We start from the raw sequence: 22,750 nt of genomic DNA, 5'->3' as shown, positions 1-22,750 counted from the left end.
GTGTCTTAAACAGTTTAAATTCAGGCTCTGTGTCATGTCTCCTTTCTAGTTCCTGAAAAATCTGTCTTCTTGATTTCATTCTGTTTTTTACCCCTTACCCAAGCATATCGCTTCACTGTGTTCTCCTCTATAATGAGTAGGAAACTTTTCAAGTCACAAACTTATTCCTGATTAAAAGACTGGTTTGAACTTTCCAGTCAAAAGCATTTACTTCGCCTACTTATTAATAGAAAGGCCATGCTAACCTTCAGCTCCAAAGAGACTGTCATCCAAGGACTTCCTTGCTGGTCCAGTGGCCGGGACGTCACCTTCCAATGCAGAGGATGCATGTTCAGCCCCTGGTCAGGGAGCTGGAATCCCATATGCCTCATGGCCAACCAACCAAGACATAAAAAGCAGGAGCAATATAAATTATTCTAAGAGAACAATCAATTTCACACTTTCCTGTGTCAAGCCTGTTCATTTATTGCATAATAATCTATCAGTGGTCTTCCCTGGTAGCTCAGCTGATAAAGAATCCAGCAAGAGACCCCGGTTCCATTCCTGGGTTGGGAAGTTCCCTGGAGAAGGGATAGGCTACCCACTCCAGTATTCTTGGGCTTCCCTGGTAGCTCAGATGGTAAAGAATCCACCTGCAAATGCAGGAGATCTGGGTTCGATCCCTGGGTTGGGAAGATCCCCTGGAGGAAGGCATGGCAACCCACTCCAATATTCTTGCCACTCCAATATTCTCCAATATTCTCCTCTGTCCCATGGACAGAGGAGCCTGGTGGGCCACAGTCCATGAGGTCAAAAAGAGTCATACACGACTGAACAACTAAGCACAGCACAGTCTATCAATACTGATTTGGTTATTTAAGAATATGTAAATAACACAGCAGCTTTTATAAGCATGTTTCTTGCACACAGCACCATAAATAGACCCTCAAAATCATACATTGGAATTAATGTATAATCATTGAATGGGAAAATTCAACTGAATAAATGAATATAATATATTAGCTTTCTTTACAAATGTTGATTTCTCATAGGCGTGACAATCTGTGTTTTTGAAATCAATATGCCTTTAAAACAAAAGTCATTCAACCTGAAAGTAATTCAGTAAATATTTCTCAACTTTCTAATTTCTTTTTTCATATCACAAACATCAAATGAGGAAACATTTTAAAATATGTGGAAACGTTTTTGTTCATTGCTTTTATACTTTAGATGGCTATAATTATCTTAAATTTGATTTTTATATTGAAAGACACATAAAAATATTAATGCATATATTTCACTATTTACAATTTAAGTTATGCAACTAACTCTGCCTTCAAAGTCTGGCAAAAAAAGAATTGTTTAGATTTTATTAGAGTAAAGCTCATTGGAACCTAAATTATTTATCAGAAAAATTCTTCTTTGAGAAGCAGATCATCCAATTGAAACTGTTTTAAATATCATATTTTATAAATGGGGTTATATAAATACTTAGGCACCAGAAAACCCAAAAAGTAGCAAAAAATAAAGAATAATCAGTCATTCATATTCCCAAGACCATGTTCTCCAATTAAACCACTGTTATAATTTGAATACTATTACCACTTGGGCTTCTAATTTTTAAAAAAATAAAAATCACTTTACTACATCTTTTTAAAATGTTACTTATTTATTATTAAAATTTTTTCAGAGCAACAATTGTATAGAGATGAAAGCTAAAAAAAGAATTGAATTCCAAGTTGGTATAGGTTAAGATCAATAGGAATCATACAGCAGACGATGTATTCTTTTAAAGTATGAAATTTAATTTTACTTAAATTTATCAAATAAAAAAGTTGAAGTGAAATTAAAGAATTCTTGAAATTCAAGAATTTTATAGGCCTTATGCTGCTGCTGCTTAGTCGCTTCAGTTTTGTCTGACTCCATGCGACCCTGGACTGAAGCCTGCCAGGCTCCTCTGTGCATGGGATTCTCTAGACAAGAGTACTGGAGTGGATTGCCATGCCCTCCTCCAGGTTAGAGGCCTTATAGATAACCACAAAAAATTTTTTCCTAAAGGGTCCCTAAACAGAAAAATAATAAGGAATCATGTAAAATGTTCTTCTTGCTCTTTGTTTTTTAAACTAGAGGATAATTGTTTTACGATGTTGTGTTAGTTTCTGCTATACAATAACATGAATCAGTTATATGTATATCTTCCCTCTTGAGCCTCCCTCCCACTCCCACAGCCATCCCACTCCTCTAGGTTGTCACAGGAGTACCCAGCTGAAAGACTGTTTTATACATCAGTGTCTCTTGCTGTCTCGCATACAGGGTTATCATTACCATCTTTCTAAATTCCATATATATGCGTTACGGGGAGGGAGGGGGGTTCAGGATGGGGAACACGTGTATACTTGTGGCGGATTCATGTTGATGTATGACAAAACCAATACAATACTGTAAAGTAATTAACCTCCAATTAAAATAAATAAATTTATGTTTTTTTAAAAAAAGAGTATCCAGCTGAGCTCCCTGTGCTACCCAGCAGCTTCCTACTAGATATCCACTTTACACATGGTAGTATAGATATGTCAATGCAAATCTCTCAATTCATCCCACCTTCTCCTTCCCCCTGCTGTGTCTACAAGTTCGTTTTCTATGTCTGCATCTCTATTCCTGCCCTGCAAATAGCTTCATCAGTACCATCCTTCTAGATTCCATATATATGCATTAAGGTACAATATTTGTGTTTTTCTTTCTGACTTACTTCTCTCCTCTTGCTCTTTCGTTTCTTCCTCCTCCCAACCTGCCGTCCTTTTCCTTTCTCAACACTATAGCCCCTAAATCCTTCGTTGGGTGGGACATACTTAGGGAGATTTTACATGTGCGCATGTGGATGCATGCAGGGAGACATAACCATATATGGATATACACATAAGAAATCAGTAATCATAGTTACGCTGAAGGGGCATTTAGAGGTTCGGAGTGGAAGAGAGCGTCACCTTATATTTTAATAATGTTTTTTACTGTTTGCCTTATTAACACATATAATTACTTTTTCAAAGATAAAAAATGTTTAGTTTTTTTTTTAAGACTTTGTTGATGTGGACCTTTTTTTTTAAGTCTTATTGAATTTGTTACAACATTGCTTCTGTTTCACGGTTTGGTTTTTTGGCCATGAGTCATGGGAGACCTTATCTCCTCAAGCAGGGATCAAACTGGCACCTCCTACATTGGAAGGTGAAGTCTTAACCAATGGATTGCCAGGGAAGTCTCCAAAAAGTGCTTAGGTTTTTTTAACGTTTCAGACTTCGAGAACATTCTATTACAATGTTCTTAAGAAATTAGCATTTATTTTTATGAAATTACTATTAGCTGTTTTAAAGAAATTGTGAAGACTATGTATAAAAGGTGCCATGAGAGCTGAGAATTGGCTGAAAGGGATCAAGGGTGAAAACAGGGAGATCACCAGAAGGCCATTGTAATAATCCAGGTAAACCGATGTTTACTTGGTCTGGTGGAAGCCATGGAGAGAATGAAAATTGATCCGAATTGGGAGAAAAAGATTAGGGTATAGATGTAGACAGAGATGTATAAAATCACAGAGAGGTCACATTTTATTGACTACTGAACCTTTAAATACAGTTTTATACAAATGGAGAGTGGATAATATTAACTATATAAAGTCTATTTCAACAAGTTTTATAGATTAATGCTATGTAATTTATGGCAAACACAAAGTCCCTTGATGTTATTTCAGTTAAAAGCATCAGCTTTAAACACAGACACGTAAACACATACAGTCAATCATACACTAATATTCTGAACTTAGAAAACCACTAATTTAAGAATAAATACTGTTTTTTTTAATATAGTAGTAAGGAAGATGAAAATGTTAGTTGCTCAGTCATGCCCGACTCTTTGTGGCCCCATGGACTGAAGCCCACCAGGCTCCTCTATCCATGAAATTTTCCAGGCAAGAATACTGGAGTGGGTAGCCATTCCCTTCTCCAGGGAATCTTCCTGACCCAGGGATCGAATACAGGTCCTCTGCATTGCAGGCCGATTCTTTACCATCTGAGCCACCAAGGAATGTAGCTAAAAAGATGTCACTTGAAATTTTTTAGCTTGGATCCAGGAAACATCAGCAAAATAAAATGTTTTAGAAAGACCTCCATATTTTGTTAATGTTGGACATGACTGCTTCACAGTTAAAGCTACATACATCACAAAAGCACAACTTCAGGTTGTTAGAGTCGTGACTTTTCTTGCTAGTTCGAACTGTAGCTTTATAGCTCTAAATAAACATGCTAACAATGGCAGCCCACTTCAGCACTCTTGCCTGGAATATCCCATGGACAGAAGAGCCTGGTAGGCTGCAGTCCATGGGGTCACAAAGAGTCAGACACGACTGAGCGACTTCACTTTCACTTTTCACTTTCATGCATTGGAGAAGGAAATGGCAACCCACTCCAGTGTTCTTGCCTGGAGAATCCCAGGGACCGGGGAGCCTGGTGGGCTGCCATCTATGGGGTCACACAGAGTCGGACACGACTGAAGAGACTTAGCAGCAGCAGCAGCAGCAACAATTTACATAAATGGATTAAAAATACAATTTTCTTCTGATTCTAATTAAAAATACAGAAACACTAATATAGTGTTACATCAATAATTAAGAACTATTATCTATCTGTTAGCCAAGAGGCCACAGCACCACCAGTAACTTTTCTGCAATACCAAAGGGAATACATTCCACCTACTATGAAAGCTAGTTCTGGGCCACAGTCTTGTTTACATCATAAACTAACCCTGTGAAGGTGAGCTCTTTGGTTTCCCAAAACTTTTGTTTCCTTAGTTATAGAATTAAGAGTGTGCTTAAGATGGCCTGTGAGGGACTTTTCTACTCAAAAAGAAATTGTCAGCTTGAGACTCCTCACTGTGGTAAGATTTTTAAAGTGGAGTAAGTTTTTTAAAAGGTAAATGGATATTTTTTTCTTGCTGGAAAGTGAAATTCACTCAGTCATGTGTGACTGTTTATAACCCCAGGCTCCTCTGTCCTTAGGATTCTCCAGGCAAGAGTCCAGGCAAGAGTGGGTAGCCGTTCCCTTCTCCAGGAGATCTTCCCAACCCAGGGATAGAACCCAGGTCTCCTGCATTGCAGGCAGATTCTTTACCATCTGAGCCACCAGGGAAGCCCAAGAATACAGGAGTAGGTACCCTATCCCTTCTCCAGCAGATCTTCCCAACCCAGCAACCAACCAGGGTCTCCTGCACTGCAAGCAGATTCTTTACCAACAGAGCTACCAGGGAATCTCTTTCTTCCTGGGCAATACCATAACTCTAACTATTCTATACTGTTCTTCAGAAAATATTTTGCTCATGGAATTTCAATATAATGACTGATACTATTAAAAAACCTGAAAACAACGCACCAGACAATAAAAATGCTGCTTAAAACCTTTAGAGTTTGTGGTATTTGGGTTAAAAAAAGATACACCACTACCAACTGAAATATCCCACCTTTGAACTTTAAGTGCTAAGAATCATCAGAGCAGAGGAAATGGTGACTTAAAAGATTTCACCATTCAAGCTATTAAATATGTAATCAATACACACCAGTTGAAAAGTAAATGCCCTGCCTGAAATACTATCAAGAAAACAAAGTTAATGAAATTGATTCTCACAGAAAAAGATGATTCTTTCCACCAAAACACAAAACAAAAAATACGTTATCTTGAATGAATGAAACAAAAAAATAAATAAATAAGGCCATCATGACTGAAAATGTTCTATGACGGAAAACGTTTTCTCTGTTCCCACAATACATATATGTTCTGTTTAGTCGCATTGTTTCTTATTTTCTGTCCTCATCACAGGGCCCCCTTCGTAGGTTTTTAGTTGAATGCAGTTCCAGTTATCTTGCAAATCCAACTTGTCTTATAGTCACAAGGAAAATCACTCCAGGCCCATTTGTCTTTGTCGTTAACAAGAACAACACATTTTTCTTTCTGATCATTGTTGGATTCACGCTTGTGCCAGAATCTGAAATGAAAAAATATATATACATGTGTGTGTACGTGTTGTGTGTGTATAGTAGAGGTCAGAGGACAAGGCAGAGAAAATGCCCTTAGTGAAACATTTACAGTTGCACTGTCCAACAGAATCAGAGCAATCGACTAGCATAGAGGTTCCTGAACAGACAGTGCTCTGTTCTGAGTAGGCATTCTTATTCTGGTATTGTTGTTGTTTAGTTGCTAAATCATGTCTGACTCTTTTGCTACCCAATGGACTGTAGCCCGCAAGTCTTCTCTGTCCATGGGACTTCCCAGGCAAGAATACTGGAGTGGGTTGCCATTTCCTTTTCCAGGGGATCTTCCCAACCTAGGGATTGAACCTGCCATCTCCTGAATTGGTAGGTGGATTCTTTACCACTGGGTCACCAGGGAAGCCTTACAGTGATATAACCCACCCCAAAATGAATTTGGCTTGCTGTCTTCTTCCTACCTTTGCCTATAAAGCTATTTTACCCTAGTTGGTATACTCACACCATCTGTGGGTTAAATGGTTTCTTGTCCACCCAATGCCACTGGCCGTCAAGGTTCTCATTCCTAAGTCCCAGGAAATATGAAAATCGTCTATCCAAAAATTGAGTGATAAAGTTCTGCGTAAAAATGTGAATTTCTATAAGTATATTTGCATTTATCAGTTGATAACTGTTATTTTAGGAAAAGAGGAAAGAGGTCAAATAAACTACTAGTTAAACACAAAAGCATTGGTTATATGTTTTCAGATCCTGCCTCTGGCATTTATGGTGTGATGTTAATAATTGCTTTAATGTCATCAAACCCCAGTTTTCTCAGCTCCAAAAGGGACAACTCCACTACTTCAGAGGGTCACTGTGAAGATTAAATGAGATCAGCTTGCAAATTACTTAGCATAGTTCTTAATGGGATTGGATTTTTAGCAAATTTTATTTTTTAAATTACCTCCATTAATTGATTGCATATTTCATTAAATTACACTTATTTCAAAGAGATCCTGAACCTATAGCTGCAAAGCCATGGAAACAAAGTCCTCCAGGAAACCATGTTAACCAAGAATGGAGTAGAATCTGAGTCTGGGTATATAATATATGGAAATATATTGCATGAGGAAATAAATTTCAGCTCAGAAATGACTTTACCTTGAGATTTCTTTTTTTAGAATAACAAACATACATCTGAATTATCCATCCTATTCTTTATCCTAAAAAGATATTTCAGTCCTAATTAACCATTCATTGATTAACTTAATCATCACTTAAGTGGGCCTAGCACTGCGCAGACCATTGGAGATACAAACATGGATAAAGCATGGCTGTAGCCCTCTGCAAAGGAGGAGTCATTGGAAGAGCTGGAGTAGTGAACACTGAACTAAGTGCCCTGGTCATGAAATGCACAACATTCCATGAAAGCATCTCCAGATCAGAACAAAAAGGATGGAGTGGGGAAGGTGGTCAGGGTAGTTTTCTTGAGAAAATATCACATGAGTCAGATCTGGGAAGACCAGAAGATGTTGGCCGTGTGAAGAAAAATGCAAGAGGAAGAAAGTCTTTCCAGGCAGATGGGGGAGAGGAAGCAAAGGCACAGAGGTGGAGCCGAGCTGAGAAATTCCTCTCTCTGCGAAGAGATTCAAACCAGCAGAGGAACTAACATGAGCCTCTCAGCATACCTGCTCAGCCCCCGTGCTGATGGTGGCCAGGTGACCTCCCATCCCAGAGCAGTGGCTTTCACTCTGAGCCCACGTCTTGTTGTCATTAAAAGGAAAATAGCAGTTGGACCGGAAGGCTCTCCAGCCCACAGGACAGCAATTCCAGGTGCCCCCTCATGTGAAAATTGAAAGGAAAATTAGGTCCAAGGGAGCATGCCATATATAACAAATCATACAGTTATTTTACTACCTAATATCCAATTAACATTTAAGAGAATAATACCAAGATTACCACAATCATTCTGTCCCCCCTATTAAAAAAAGATCCTGAAAATTACATTTTTAAATAGCTCCTAAACAAAAGTATCTGAATCACATAATGACCATGAGAAAATTACCAGGTTTTCTCTTAGAAGACATGATCACTTTTCAACATCCCTACAGTTATTTACAACCATATTGAAAGAGTTCCTATAACAAAGCTTTTGGCAGGACATTTTACCTGAAGGAAGTAAAGAACCTACTAAGATGCTCATGTAATGAGCCTTCACAGAATAAAAGAGATAAAGACACTTTGGCAAAGTTTACATATTCTAGGAGGGAGCAGTCCTTATATATCTGAATTAAAAGAAAATGTTATGCTTTGGATGCCAAAAATGGCTCATAAATATTTTGTTCGTATTCTCTGATTAGTTATTCAACTGCTCACAATCATGAAAATAATTCTATCTCAATTTACTGATGTCTGCTCTTGTGCCAGATTCTCATATTGTGCTCTTTTCATCTCTCTCTTTACATAATAATGTAGAAATGATATGCTTTAAATCAGGCTATGAATTTGAATGGAAATAAGGAAGGAATTTCTTCTACTCTCTGTACCTTTCAGTTCTGGTTTCTCTCTGACGCATGTTACCTTTGGGTGCTGCTTTGGGAGCCTGAAGAACCCCGTTCCTTTCTTACAGGATAGAAAGTTGTGGTGAGTCACTGTGAAGGAGGGAAAAAAATCTTAGTTTCCTTTTCCTATATAACCACTTACTTTGGGGGCATACTGCACTAAGTAAATTTTCTTTTACCATAATAGTTAAGGTCCCCACCTTCTCTGTTCTTCCTATGCAGTTCCTTTGTTTCAGCTCCAGGTGAATTGGTTGAAAAGAATTGTTGAAAATCAATATTTTCATTATTATGCATGTGTGTTAAGACATTTCAGTTGTCTGACTCTTTGGGACCCTGTGGACTGAAGCCCACCAGGCTCCTCTGTCTATGGGATTCTCCAGGCAAGAATACTGGAGTGGATTGCCATGCCCTCCTCCAGGGGATCTTCCTGACCCAGGATATTCCTGAACCCGCATTTCTCATGTCTCCTGCATTGGCAGGTGTGTTCTTTAACACTAGGGTCACCTGGGAAGCCCTTAGTGTCCATTTTATGCTTTATGGGTATAGTTTTGCAAACCTTAATGTCCATGTGCTTTTAAACATGTTTTTCTATCAATATTTGTGCTTAGAGTAGAGATTTTGGTGACCACTGGTATTCTTCTGCAAAGTCCTACAAGTCTTACACACTTACTTTTCAGTATTTTCACTTTGAAATATAACCAAGTCTAACAACGTGAAAAACATAAATGTACAGTTTATCAAATTATTATAAAGTGAACATTCCAACAACCCAGCTCAAAAAACGCAACATTACCAAAGCCTCAGGTGACCTTCACAGCCCAAACACGAATCCCTCACTTTCTCTTAAAGGTAATCATGCCATGGCTTTTAAAGCAATCACTTTGTGCTTTGCTTCATAATTCTACCACTTCATAATCTATCACAAAACCATATAGATCAGATTTGCCTGCTTCTGAACTTTATATAAGTGAAATCATACTTTGGGGTCCGTCTTCTGCTCAGGGTTTTCTGAAATTTATCTATGTTGTTTCGTGCAAACATAACTCATCAGTTCTCATTACTGAAAAGTAATCCATTATCTTAATGAACTAGAATGTATTTATCTTTTCTTCTTCTGGTAGATAATTGCCTTGTTTCCAGTGTTTGGCTAGTACGAGCTCTGCACCTCTGAGCATTTTTGACCATGTATCCTTAGAGCACACAAGCATGCATTTCTGTAAGGTCCATGCACATGTATGCAACTGCTGGTAATAGGTTATACCTATTGCCAACTATGGTTGGGGCAACCTTTTTCAAAACGATTATACTGCTGTATGCAGTATAATCTGTATGCAGGTAAATAAGCAACAGTTAGAATCGGACATGGAACAACAGGCTGGTTCAAATAGGGAAAGGAGTATCTCAAGGCTGTATACTGTCACCCTGCTTATTTAACTTATATGCAGAGTACATCACGAGAAATGCCGGGCTGGATGAAGCACAAGCTGGAATCAAGATGGCCAGGAGAAATATCAATAGCCTCAGATATGTAGAAGATATGACCCTTATGGTAGAAAGTGAAAGGAACTAAAGAATCTCATGATGAAAGTGAAAGAGGAGCATGAAAAAGTTGGCTTAAAAATTAACATTCAAAAAGCAAATATCATGGCATCTGGTCCCATCACTTCATGGCAAATAGATAGGGAAACAATGGAAACAATGAGAGACTTTATTTTGGAGGGCTCCCATATCACTGCAGATGGTGACTGCAGCCCTGAAATTAAAAGACACTTGCTCCTTGGAAGAAAAGCTATGACCAACCTAGAGAGCATATTAAAAAGCAGAGACATTACTTTGCCAACAAAGGTTTGTCTAATCAAAGTTATGATTTTCCCAGTACTCATGCATGGATGTGAGAGTTGAACTATAAAGAAAGCTGAGCACTGAAGTATTGATGCTTTTTTGAACTGTGGTGTTGGAGAAAACTCTCGAGAGTCCCCAGGACTGCAAGGAGATCAAAGAGTCAATCCTAAAGGGAATCAGTCCTGAATATTCATTGGAAAGACTGATGCTGAAACTGAAGCACCAATACTTTGGCCACCTGATGGGAAGAACTGACTCCTTGGAAAAGACCCTGATGCTGGGAAAGATTGAAGGCAGGAGGAGAAGGGGACGACAGAGGATGAGATGGTTGGATGGCATCACCAACTCGATGCACATGAGTTTGAACAAGCTCTGGAAGTTGGTGATGGACAAGGAAGCCTGGCATGCTGCAGGCCATGGGGTCACAAAGAGCTGGACACAACTGAGCCACAGAACTGAGTACTAGTGTACACTCTCACCAGCAGAAATTCACTGAAGGTCTAGTTGCTCTGCAGTATCATCGATACTTGCTACTGCCAGACTTTAAATATTACCATCCACAAGGTTTTTAGTGGTATCTCATTGTGAGTTGAATTTGCATTTCTCTGAAAACTAATGAAATTAGAAATATTTCATATGTTTATCAGACATTTCATTTTTTTCTTTTCTATTGTGCCTGTTCAGGACTTAGCCCATTCTTCTGTTGTCAGTATTTTTCCTATTGATTTGGGACAATGGTTTAAATATTCTATACTCTAATCCTTTATTAATTATATGCATTAAAACATATTTTCCTATGTTTTCTGTTGTCAGTGTTATTTTTGTTGGACAGTAATTCTTACTTTAACATAGTATACTTTGGTGATAGTCTCTTTAATGGCTAGCACGTTTTGTGACATGTTTAAGAAATCATTCTCTGTCTCAAGGTCACGAATATATTCTCCATATTTTTTTCTAAAGCATTAATTTGCTTTCATATTTTAATCAATTCTCCACTTTAGGTTGGTTTTTGAACATGATATGAGGCAGGAGAACAATTTCATTTTTGAATATAGATAATCAATCCTCTCTACTACAGTAATTGAACAAAACTGTCCTCTCTGTTCATTTTTTAACTAATTTTCATTGGAGGATAGTTGACTTATTCCCTTCAGTTTGTTTTTTTTTTTTAATTCCCTTCAGTTTTATTTTGTTTGTTGTTCTTTAGTCGCTCAGTCCTGTCCAACTCTTTATGACCCCATGGACTGTATGTAGCCAGCCAGGCTGCTCTGTCCATGGGATTCTCCAGGCAAGAATACTGGAGTGGGTAGCCTGTTTTATATAGAGTTTATAAATACAGATCTGTAACAAAGCTCTCAACATTCTTTCTCTGTTTGTTTATTCTTGCACCTATACTATATTACTTTATTTATAATAACTTTATACAATGTCTTGATGTCAGAAAGAAGTCTCCCAGCTGTTCTTCTTTTCACAGCCAGACTACAGTCCATCTGAAATTTGAGGGGTTTTTCTGGTTATTCTTTTCTAGAAAGATGCGGTCCTTGTTATCCTGGTCCAAAGTGAAGAATGATTTACCGCAGTCTCCAACCTTCCCATGTATAGGAATGGGTCTAAATTCCATCGTTCATTTCCTGGCTCAAGGCTGCATCATCAAAAAACAGAAGGTCAAGTATGTAGCTCTGAATATTAAATCCAAGCCCTGAGGCCTTTCTGGATTGGTCTGTTGGAGAAGGTCATGCTAACAAAAGGTGTAGGGCAACTTTCTGAAAGTTTTTCGAGTGAATGATTCAAGGAGCATTCCACTTTGCTAATAACTTACCCACACAATTTGCAATAAAACAGGCACTTAGAAGTGACATGAAAAAAATAGCAATGGTCCAAGGGATCAGCTGGGAATGCTGGCCTCTTTCTACTAAAACAAAAAGAAAGATGAATAGGTTATCTTCTCAGCCACGAAAACAAAGAGAGCTAATGCCACCAAAGAGAAAGCTTAGAATGAGATCATCCAAAATATTTTAGACCTGGAAGAGAGCTTAAAGATTTCCCCTGAATAAATCAACTTTAAAGTCCATTGATAAATAAATTAATTAATTAAATATATTTATTTGCAAATAAAATGTATTTCTTCAGGGTTCTTTGGGGGAATTAGGAACATGCTTTTCATTAAGCAGACTAAAAACCCCAAAATCTTTAAAAATTGATAATTGTAGTACATAAAAACCAAAGCTCCTTTATAAACAAATGTTAAAACACAAAGAATACATGGAAGAAAAATCTTGTCACAATGCTAATATCCAGGCTGTATAAAGAATTTCTAAAACCAATTTGAAAACTGAGCAAAAATTTGAGCAGAAAATTTGCTGAAAATTTAATTTGCTGAAATTATTTCAAAAATCCATTAAACTAACAAACAGCAAGCTCAATCAGAGACATGTAAACCAAAATATTATGGCATGTTTTGTCATATATCGGGAGAAGGTGGGATGATTTGGGAGAATGGCATTCTAACATGTATACTATCATGTAAGAATTGAATCGCCAGTCTATGTCCGATGCAGGATACAGCATGCTTGGGGCTGGTGCACGGGGATGACCCAGAGAGATGTTATGGGGAGGGAGGTGGGAGAGGGGTTCATGTTTGGGAACGCATGTAAGAATTAAAGATTTTAAAATTAAAAAAATAAAAAAATAAAAAATAAAAAAGTAAATTGAGAATAAGTAGTGTGGCAAGGCCTACAGGAAATAAACACTCAGTGAGGAAATAAATGCCACTACTGAACTATAAACTGGAAAGCCTCTTAGACAGATAAAGTTAGGAACACTTATCAATTTTTAAATGCATTACATTTGCCGCAATTTAAATTCTAGAGCTCAAGCCTATAGAAGCAATTAAACTTACTTCTATAAAATGATATTCACTGCAATAAGTTTGGAAATAGAAAAAAGAAACCTTGAAACCTAATACTTGTATGCATATCATCAAAAGCAGAAACACTAAATTATGGTGAATTCCTATGATGAAATTCTACAGAGCAATTAAAATAATCATGTATACATGTATGTATTAATAGAAAGAATTCTTCAAAACATATTGCTACATAAAAATGTGATTTTCAGTACCATTGTACATCATGACCCCATGTGATGAGATGAAATGAAACATTCATTTCAAAATTATATATTTCTGCATTCATTCTATATATTTCTCAAAAGTGTTTTTTAATGTTCTTACAGTACAAACCCATTTGTGTCACTTGAGTAGAACTTGAGTATAAAAAGAAATAAAGTCAGAACCTCAGGTTCACTGCTGTCCCAGTCAGGGTGTTTTCTGTACCTCTCTTCTCTTTTTTTTCCTTTAAACAATTTTCCCAAATTACTCTCTTTCATCTTATTTTTTTATATACTTGGTGCTCTCTCTTGTCCCTGTATACATTTTATAAAGGAGTTTCTAATACCCCAAATGTTTGAATCTATGTCCCCCTTCTTCACCAAAATAATTTTCACTTTCTTCAACTTCCTCCCCATCACCATCTTCAATCTTCATAACTGCAACTATCATCAATTCATATTTTAAAATCTTAGTCATAATTAAATATGCTTCTTTAAAACTGAAATGAGACAAATACTCACATTTATTTTGCGGTCCTTCTTGTCCCATTGTGTGTTAAATCTCTTGTGGTTCAGCAGTGGAGAGAACCAGCAGCCACAGCAACTTCTTAAAATTTTTCCCCACAGTTTACTCTGTGGATAAAGAAATATATTCAGAAATTCTTGGGATTGAACATTAATCTTGCCTATTCTGCCAAGATTAGAAAGCTCTCGATACTAAAGACAGCTCAAAAGAAGAAGTCTTTCCAAACACAGGGGTTTCCTTTGATTCACTCTAGGATGGAGCAAAGAAAAAGGAAATTGAGAAAGCCACACTCAGAAACAGTAGAAATTTTCATAAGGTCACTACTCCAGTGTGTCATGTAGAATTTCTTAATTTATTTTACTTGTTAAAGCAAAAACCATAGCCATGTCCTAAAAGAATCACAACTTCACCTAATCAAAAGAAGAATAAACATTTCCTCAAGTTTCTTTTCCTGGATATTATATTTTCAAAGGTAATTGTGTGCATGAGCTAAACTCTGCCATGGAAATTTCTCTGAACTAAGTTGCATGCAAGATGGTAAAAAGTAATGTGAACAATGAGCAAAAGTTTTTAATCTGCACAGTGTATGTATGTAAAGACAAAACATTTTTGTTGTAGAGTTGAGAAAAAGGTGGTGGAGCTGTTGGTTAAATTCCCAAGTATTCCAATGAGAGAAATTAAATCAGCTCTTTTCATCAAGTGGTCAAAGTACTGGAGCTTCAGCTTCAGCATCAGTCTTTCCAATGAATATTCAGGATTGATTTCCTTTAGGATTGACTGTTTTATCTCTTTGCAGTCCAAGGGACTCTCAAGAGTCTTCTCCAAAAAGACAATCTCTTTAACAAGTGGTGCCCTATCAGGGCAAAGAAGAGGAAATGAGAAACTCTGTGGTAAAGAACACAATCTTCAACACAGGTGAAATGTGCTAAACTTGGTTAACTTGCAAAGACTCCAAAACCAAGCTTAAATAACTTTTTGTTAAATTTATTAATTTATTTATTTTTTGGAGACTAATTACTTTACAATATTGTATTGGTTTTGCCATACATTGTTCAGTCGCTCAGTCATGTCCAACTCTTTGCGATCCCATGGACTGCAGCATGCCAGGCTTCACTGTCTTTCACCATCTTCTGGAGTTTGCTAAAACTTATGTCCAGTGAGTCGGTGATGCCATCCAAATATCTCGTCCTCTGTCATCCCCTTCTCCTCCTGCCTTTAATCTTTCCCAGCATCAGGGTCTTTTCTAAGGAGTCAGCTCTTTGCATCAAGTGGTCAAAGTACTGGAGCTTCAGCTTCAGCATCAGTCTTTCCAATGAATATTCAGGATTGATTTCCTTTAGGATTGACTATTTTATCTCCTTGCAGTCCAAGGGACTCTCAAGAGTCTTCTCCAAAAAGACAATCTCTTTAACAAGTGGTGCTGGGAAAGCTGGTCAACCACTAGTAAAAGAATGAAACTAGAACACTTTCTAACACCATACACAAAAATAAACTCAAAATGGATTAAAGATCTAAACACAAGACCAGAAAAACACCCTCTGACATAAATCACAGCAGGATCCTCTATGATCTACCTCCCAGAGTAATGGAAATAAAAGCAAAAATAAACAAATGGGACCTAATTAAACTTAAAACCTTTTGCACAACGAAGGAAACTATAAGCAAGGTGAAAAGACAGCCTTTGGAATGGGAGAAGATAATAGCAAATGAAGCAACTGACAAAGAATTAATCTCTAAAATATACAAGCAGCTTCTGCAGCTCAATTCAAGAAAAATAAATGACCCAATCAAAATATGGGCTGAAGAACTAAACAGACATTTCTCCAAAGAAGACATACAGATGGCTAACAAACACATGAAAAGATGCTCAACATCACTCATTATCAGAGAAATGCAAATCAAAACCACAATGAGGCACCATTTCACGCCAGTCAGAATGGCTGCTATCCAAAAGTCTACAAGCAATAAATGCTGGAGAGGGTGTGCAGAAAAGGGAACCCTCCTACACTGTTGGTGGGAATGCAAACTAGTGTAGCCACTATGGAGAACAGTGTGGAGATTCCTTAAAAAACTGGAAATAGAACTGTCTTATGACCCAGCAATCCCACTGCTGGGCATACACACTGAGGAAACCAGAACTGAAAGAGACACATGTACCCCAGTGTTCATCGCAGCACTGTTTATAACAGCCAGGACGTGGAAGCAACCTAGATGTCCATCAGCAGATGAATGGATAAGAAAGCTGTAGTACATATACTCAATGGAGTATTACTCAGCCATTAAAAAGAATACATTTGAATCAGTTCTAATGAGGTGGATGTAACTGGAGCCTATTAAACAGAGTGAAGTAAGTCAGAAAGAAAAACACCAATACAGTATGCTGCTGCTAAGTTACTTTAGTCGTGTCCGACTCTGTGCGGACCCCATAGACAGTAGCCCACCAGGCTCTTCTGTCCCTGGGATTCTCCAGGCGAGAATACTTGAGTGGGTTGCCATTTCCTTCTCCAATGCATGCATGCATCCATGTTAAGTGGCTTCAGTCGTGTCTGACTCTGTGCAACCCCATGGACTGTAGCCTACCAGGTTCCTTCATCCATGGGATTTTCCAGGCAAGAGTACTGGAGTGGGTTGCCATTTCATTCTCCACCAATACAGTATACTAATGCATATATATGGAATTTAGGAAGATGGTAACAATGACCCTATATGCGAGACAGCAAAAGAGACACAGAGGTAAAGAACAGTCTTTTGGACTCTGCGGGAGAAGGCGAGGGTGAGATGATTTGAGAGAATAGCATTGAAACAATATTATATGTGAAACAGATCACCAGCCCAGGTTCAATACATGAGACAGGGTGCTCAGGGCCGTTGCATGGGGATGATCCTGAGGATGGGATGGGGAGGGAGGTGGAAGGGGGCTTCAGGATGGGGAACATATGTACACCCATGGCTGATTCATGTCAATGTATGGCAAAAACCACTACAATATTGTAAAGTAATTAGCCCCCAATTAAGATAAATATATGTTTTTTTAAAATCTTCTCCAACACCACGGTTCAAAAGCATCAATTCTTCAGCACTCAGCCTTCTTTATGGTACAACTTTCACATCCACACTTGACTACTGGAAAAACGATAGCTTTGACTATATGGACCTTTGTTGGCAAAGTAATGTCTCTGCTTTGGTGGCTGCACAGCATAGGAGTAGCCAAGAGGAGCTACCCCATGTTCAAGGTAAGGAGCAGTGGCTGTGCTTTGCTGGAGCAGCCATGAAGAGATATCCCACGTCCAAGGTAAGAGAAACACAAGTAAGATGGTAGGCACTGAGAGAGGGCATCAGAGGGCAGACAGACTGAAACCACAGTCACAGACAACTGGCCGATCTGATCACATGGACCACAGCTTGTCTAACTCAATGAAACTAAGCCGTGCCATGTCGGAACACCCAAAATGGCCGGGTAATGGTGGAGAGGTCTGACAGAATGTGGCCCACTAGAGACGGGAATGGCAAACCACTTCAGTATTCTTACACTGAGAACCCCATGAACAGTATGAAAAGGCAAAAAGATAGGACACTGAAAGATGAACTCCACTGGTTGGTAAGTGCTCAATATGCTACTGGAGATCAGTGGAGAAATAACTGCAGAAAGAATAAATGGACTGAACCAAAGAAAAAACAACACCCAGCTGTGGATGTGACTGGTGATAGAAGCAAGGTCCAATACTGTAAAAACCAATATTGCAAAGGAACCTGGAATGTTAGGTCCATGAATCAACATAAATTGGAGGTGGTCAAACAGGAGATGGCAAGAGTGAACGTCGATATTCTAAGAATCAGCAAACTAAGATGGACTGGAATGGGTGAATTTAACTCAGATGACCATTATATCTACTACTGTGGGCAAGAATCCCTTAGAAGAAATGGAGTAGCCATCATAGTCAACAAAAGAGTCTGAAATGCAGTACTTGGATGCAATCTCAAAAATGACAGAATGATCTCTCTTCCTTTCTAAGGCAAACCATTCAATATCACAGTAATCCAAGTCTATGCCCCGACCAGTAATGCTGAAGAAGCTGAAGTTGAATGGTTCTATGAAGACCTATAAGACCTTTTTAGAACTAACACCCAAACAAGATGTCCTTTTCATTATAGGGTTCGGTTCAGTTCAGTTGTTCAGTCGTGTCTAACTCTTTGTGACCCCATAAATCGCAGCACGCCAGGCCTCCCTGTCCATCACCAACTCCCTGAGTTCACTCAAACTCATGTCTATCGAGTCAGTGATACCATCCAGCCATCTCATCCTCTGTCATCCCCTTCTCCTCCTGCACTCAATCCCTTCCAGCATCAGTCTTTTCCAATGAGTCAACTTTTTGCATGAGGTGGCCAAAGTACTGGAGTTTCAGCTTTAGCATCATTCCCTCCTAAGAAATCTCAGGGCTGATCTCCTTTAGAATGGATTGGTTGGATCTCCTTGTAGTCCAAGGGACTCTCAAGAGTCTTATCCAGCACCACAGTTCAAAAGCATCAATTCTTCGCCACTCAGCTTTCTTCACAGTCCAACACTCACATCCATACATGACCACTAGAAAAACCATAGCCTTGACTAGACGGACATTTGTTGGCAAAGTAATGTCTCTGCTTTTGAAGAGACATGCTATCTAGGTTGCTCATAACTTTCCTTCCAAGGAGTAAGCATCTTTCAACTTCATGGCTGCAGTCACCATCTGCAGTGATTATAGGGTACTGGAATGCAAAAGTCGGAAGTCAAGAAATAATTGGAGTAACAGGCAAATTTGGCCTTGGAATACAGAATGAAGCAGGGCAAAGGCTAACAGAGTTTTGCCAAGAGAACACACTGGTCATAGCAAACACCCTCTTCAAACAACACAAGAGAAGACCCTACACATAGACATCACCAGATGGTCAACACTGAAATCAGATTGATTATATTCTTTGCAGCTAAAGATGGAGACACTCTATACAATCAGCAAAAACAAGACCAGGAGCTGACTGTGGCTCAGATCATGAACTCCTTATTGCCAAATTCAGACTTGAACTGAAAAAAATGGGGAAATTTACTAGACCACTCAGGTATGACCTAAATCAAATCCCCTGTGACTATACAGCAGAAGTGAGAAATAGATTTAAGGGCCTAGATCTGATAGACAGAGTGCCTGATGAACAATGGATGGAAGTTCATGACATTGTACAGGAGACAGGGATCGAGACCATGCCCAAGAAAAAGAAATGAAAAAAAGTGAAATGGCTGTCTGAGGAGGCCTTACAAATAGCTGTGAAAAGAAGAGAAGCGAAAAGCAAAGGAGAAAAGGAAAGATATACCCATTTGAATGCAGAGTTCCAAAGAATAGCAAGGAGAGATAAGAAAGCCTTCCTCAGAGATCAGTGCAAAGAAATAGAGGGAAACAATAGAATGGGAAAGACTAGAGATCTCTTCAAGAAAATTAGAGATACCAAGGGAACATTTCATGCAAAGATGGGCTCAATAAAGGACAGAAATGGTAGGGACCTAACAGAAGCAGAAGATATTAAGAAGAGGTGGCAAGAATACACAGAAGAACTGTACAAAAAGGATCTTCACAACCCGGATAATCACGATGCTGTGATCACTCAACTAGAGCCAGACATCCTGAAATGTGAAGTCAAGTGGGCCTTAGGAAGCATCACTATGAACAAAGCTAGTGGAGGTGATGGAATTCCAGTTGAGCTATTTCAAATCCTGAAAGATGATGCTGTGAAAGTGCTGCACTCAATATGTCAGCAAATTTGGAAAATGCTGGACTTAATATGTCAGCAAATTTGGAAAACTCAGCTGTGGCCACAGGACTGGAAAAGGTCAGTTTTCATTCCAATCCCAAAGAAAGGCAGTGCCAAAGAAAGCTCAAACTACCATGCAATTGCACTCATCTCATAAGCTAGCAAAGTAATGCTCAAAATTCTCCAAGGCAGGCTTCAGCAATACATGAACTGTGAACTTCCAGATGTTCAAGCTGGTTTTAGAAAAGTCAGAGGAACCAGAGATCAAATTGCCAACATCCACTGGATCATTGAAAAAGCAAGAGAGTTCCAGAAAAACATCTATTTCTGCTTTTAAAGCCTTTGACTGTGTGGATCACAATAAACTGTGGAAAATTCTGAAAGAGATGGGAATACCAGACCACCTGACCTGCCTCTTGAGAAACCTGTATGCAGGTCAGGACAACAGTTAGAACTGGACATGGAACAACAGACTGGTTCCAAATACGGAAAGGAGTACATCAAGGCTGCACATTGTCACCCTGCTTATTTAACTTATACACCGAGTACATCATGAGAAATGCTGGGCTGGATGAAGCACAAGCTGGAGTCAAGATTGCCAGGAGAAACATCAATAACCTCAGATATGCAGGTGACACTACCCTTATGCCAGAAAGTGAAGAGGAACTAAAGAGCCTCTTGATGAAAGTAAAAGAGGAGAGTGAAAAAGTTGGCTTAAAGCTCAACATTCAGAAAACTAAGGTCATGGTATCTGGTCTCATCAGTTCAGTTCAGTTCAGTTCAGTCTCTCAGTCATGTCTGACTCTTTGCAACCCTATGAACTGCAGCACGCCAGGCCTCCCTGTCCATCACCAACTCCTGGAGTTTACCCAAACTCATGTAATTTGAGTCGGTGATGCCATCTAACCATTTCATCCTCTGTTGTCCCCTTCTCCTCCTGCCTTCAATCTTTCCCAATATCAGGGTCTTTTCCAATGAGTAAGGTCTTTGCATCATGTGGCCAAAATACTGGAGTTTCAGCTTTAACATTAGTCCTTCCAATGAACACCCAGGACCAATTTCCCTTAGGATGGACTCGTTGGATCTCCTTGCAGATCAAGGGAATCACTTCCTGGCAAATAGATGGGGAAACAGTGGAAACAGTGACTGACTTCAAAATCACTGCAGATGGTGATTGCAGCCATGAAATTAAAAGAGGCTTACTCCTTTGAAGGAAAGTTATGACCAACCTAGACAGCATATTAAAAAGCAGAGACATTACTTTGTCAACAAAGATCCGTCTAGTCAAGGCTATGGTTTTTCCAGTAGTCATGTATGGATGTGAGAGTTGGACTATAAAGAAAACTGAATGCAGAAGAACTGATGCTTTGAACTGTGGTGTTGGAGAAGACTCTTGTGAGTCCCTTGGACTGCAAGGAGATCCACCCAGTTCATCCTACACGAGTTCAGTCCTAGGTGTTCATTGGAAAGACTGATGTTGAAGCTGAAACTCCATTATTTTGGCCACATGATGAGAAGAGCTGACTCATTTGAAAAGACTCTGGTGTTGGGAAAGATTGAAGGCAGGAGGAGAAGGGGACATCAGAGGATGAGATGGTTAGATGGCATCACTGACTCAATGGACATGAGTTTGGGTAAACTCTGGGAGTTGGTGATGGACAGGGAGGCCTGGCGTGCTGCAGTTCATAGGGTCGCAAAGAGTCAGACATGACTGAGCAACTGAACTGAAATAGGTCGGTCACAGCTTTTCTTTCAAGGAGCAATAATCTTTTAATTTCATGGCTGCAATCACCATCTACAGTGATTTTGGAGACCAGTAAAATAAAGTCTCTTACTGTTTCCATTGTTTCCCTATCTATTTCCCATGAAGTGATTGGACCAGATGCCATGATCTTAGTTTTCTGAATGTTGAGTTTTAAGCCAACTTTTTCACTCTCTTCTTTCCATTTCATCAAGGAGTTCTTTAGTTCTTCTTTGCTTTCTGCCATAAGAGTGGTGTCACCTGCATTTCCAAGGTTATCGATATTTCTCCTGGCAATCTTGATTCCAGCTTGTGCTTCATCCAGCCTGGCATTTCAAATGATGTCCTCTGCATATAAGTTAAATAAGCAGGGTGACAATATACAGCCTTGACATACTCCTTTCCCTGTTTGGAACCAGTCTGTTGTTTCACATCCAGTTCTAACTATTGCTTCTTGACCTGCATACAGGTTTCTCAGGAGGCAGGTAAGGTGGTCTGATATTCCCATCTCTTGAAGAATTTTCCACAGTTTGTTGTGATACACACAATCAAAATCTTTAGCATAGTCAAGAAGCAGAAGTAGATGTTTTTCTGGAATTCTCTTGCTTTTTCTATGATCCATTGAAGGTTGGCAATTTGATCTCTGATTCCTCTGCCTTTTCTAAATCCAACTTGAACATTTGGAAGCTCTTCGTTCACGTGCTGTTGAAGCCTCACTTGGAGAATTTTGAGCATTATTTTGCTAGCGTGTGAGATGAGTGCAATTGCACAGTAATTTGAACATTCTTTGGTATTGGAAAGAAAATTGACCTTTTCCAGTCTTCTGGCCACTGCTAAGTTTTCCAAATTTGTTGGCATATTGAGTGCAACAGTTTAACAGCATCATCTTTTAGAATTTGAAATAGCTCAGCTGGAATTCTATCACTGCCACTAGCTTTGTCATAGTGATGCTTACTAAAGCCCACTTGACTTCTCACTCCAAGACGTCTGATTCTAGGTGAGTGACCACAACATCGTGGTTATCTGGGTCAAGAAGATATTTTTGTATATTTCTTCTGTGTATTCTTGCCACCTCTTCTTAATATCTTCTGCTTCTGTTAGGTCCATTTCTGTCCTTTATTGTGCCCATCTTTTCATGAATTGTCCCTTGGTGTCTCTAATATTCTTGAAGAGATCTCTAGGCTTTCCCCTTCTATTGTTTTCCTGTTTCTCTG

The 22,750-nt window shown here is 38.9% G+C and overlaps 1 protein-coding gene across 1 annotated transcript; it reads right to left on the bottom strand.

Annotated features, from left to right (window-relative positions):
- Nucleotides 1–5,855: 5,855 nt before the first annotated feature.
- CLEC4D (C-type lectin domain family 4 member D) lies at nt 5,856–14,044 on the bottom strand. Its single transcript, XM_068971947.1, has 6 exons — nt 14,017–14,044; nt 12,206–12,298; nt 8,521–8,634; nt 7,672–7,823; nt 6,507–6,622; nt 5,856–6,003 (listed from the first exon to the last, which is right to left on the bottom strand). The coding sequence occupies exons 1-6, from the start codon at nt 14,042–14,044 to the stop codon at nt 5,856–5,858; spliced, it is 651 nt and encodes a 216-aa protein (XP_068828048.1).
- Nucleotides 14,045–22,750: the final 8,706 nt, after the last annotated feature.

This window comes from Capricornis sumatraensis, chromosome 4, assembly GCF_032405125.1.
Source record: "Capricornis sumatraensis isolate serow.1 chromosome 4, serow.2, whole genome shotgun sequence".
Taxonomy (NCBI): domain Eukaryota; kingdom Metazoa; phylum Chordata; class Mammalia; order Artiodactyla; family Bovidae; genus Capricornis; species Capricornis sumatraensis.
This window is presented reverse-complemented; position numbering and strand designations above follow the sequence as displayed.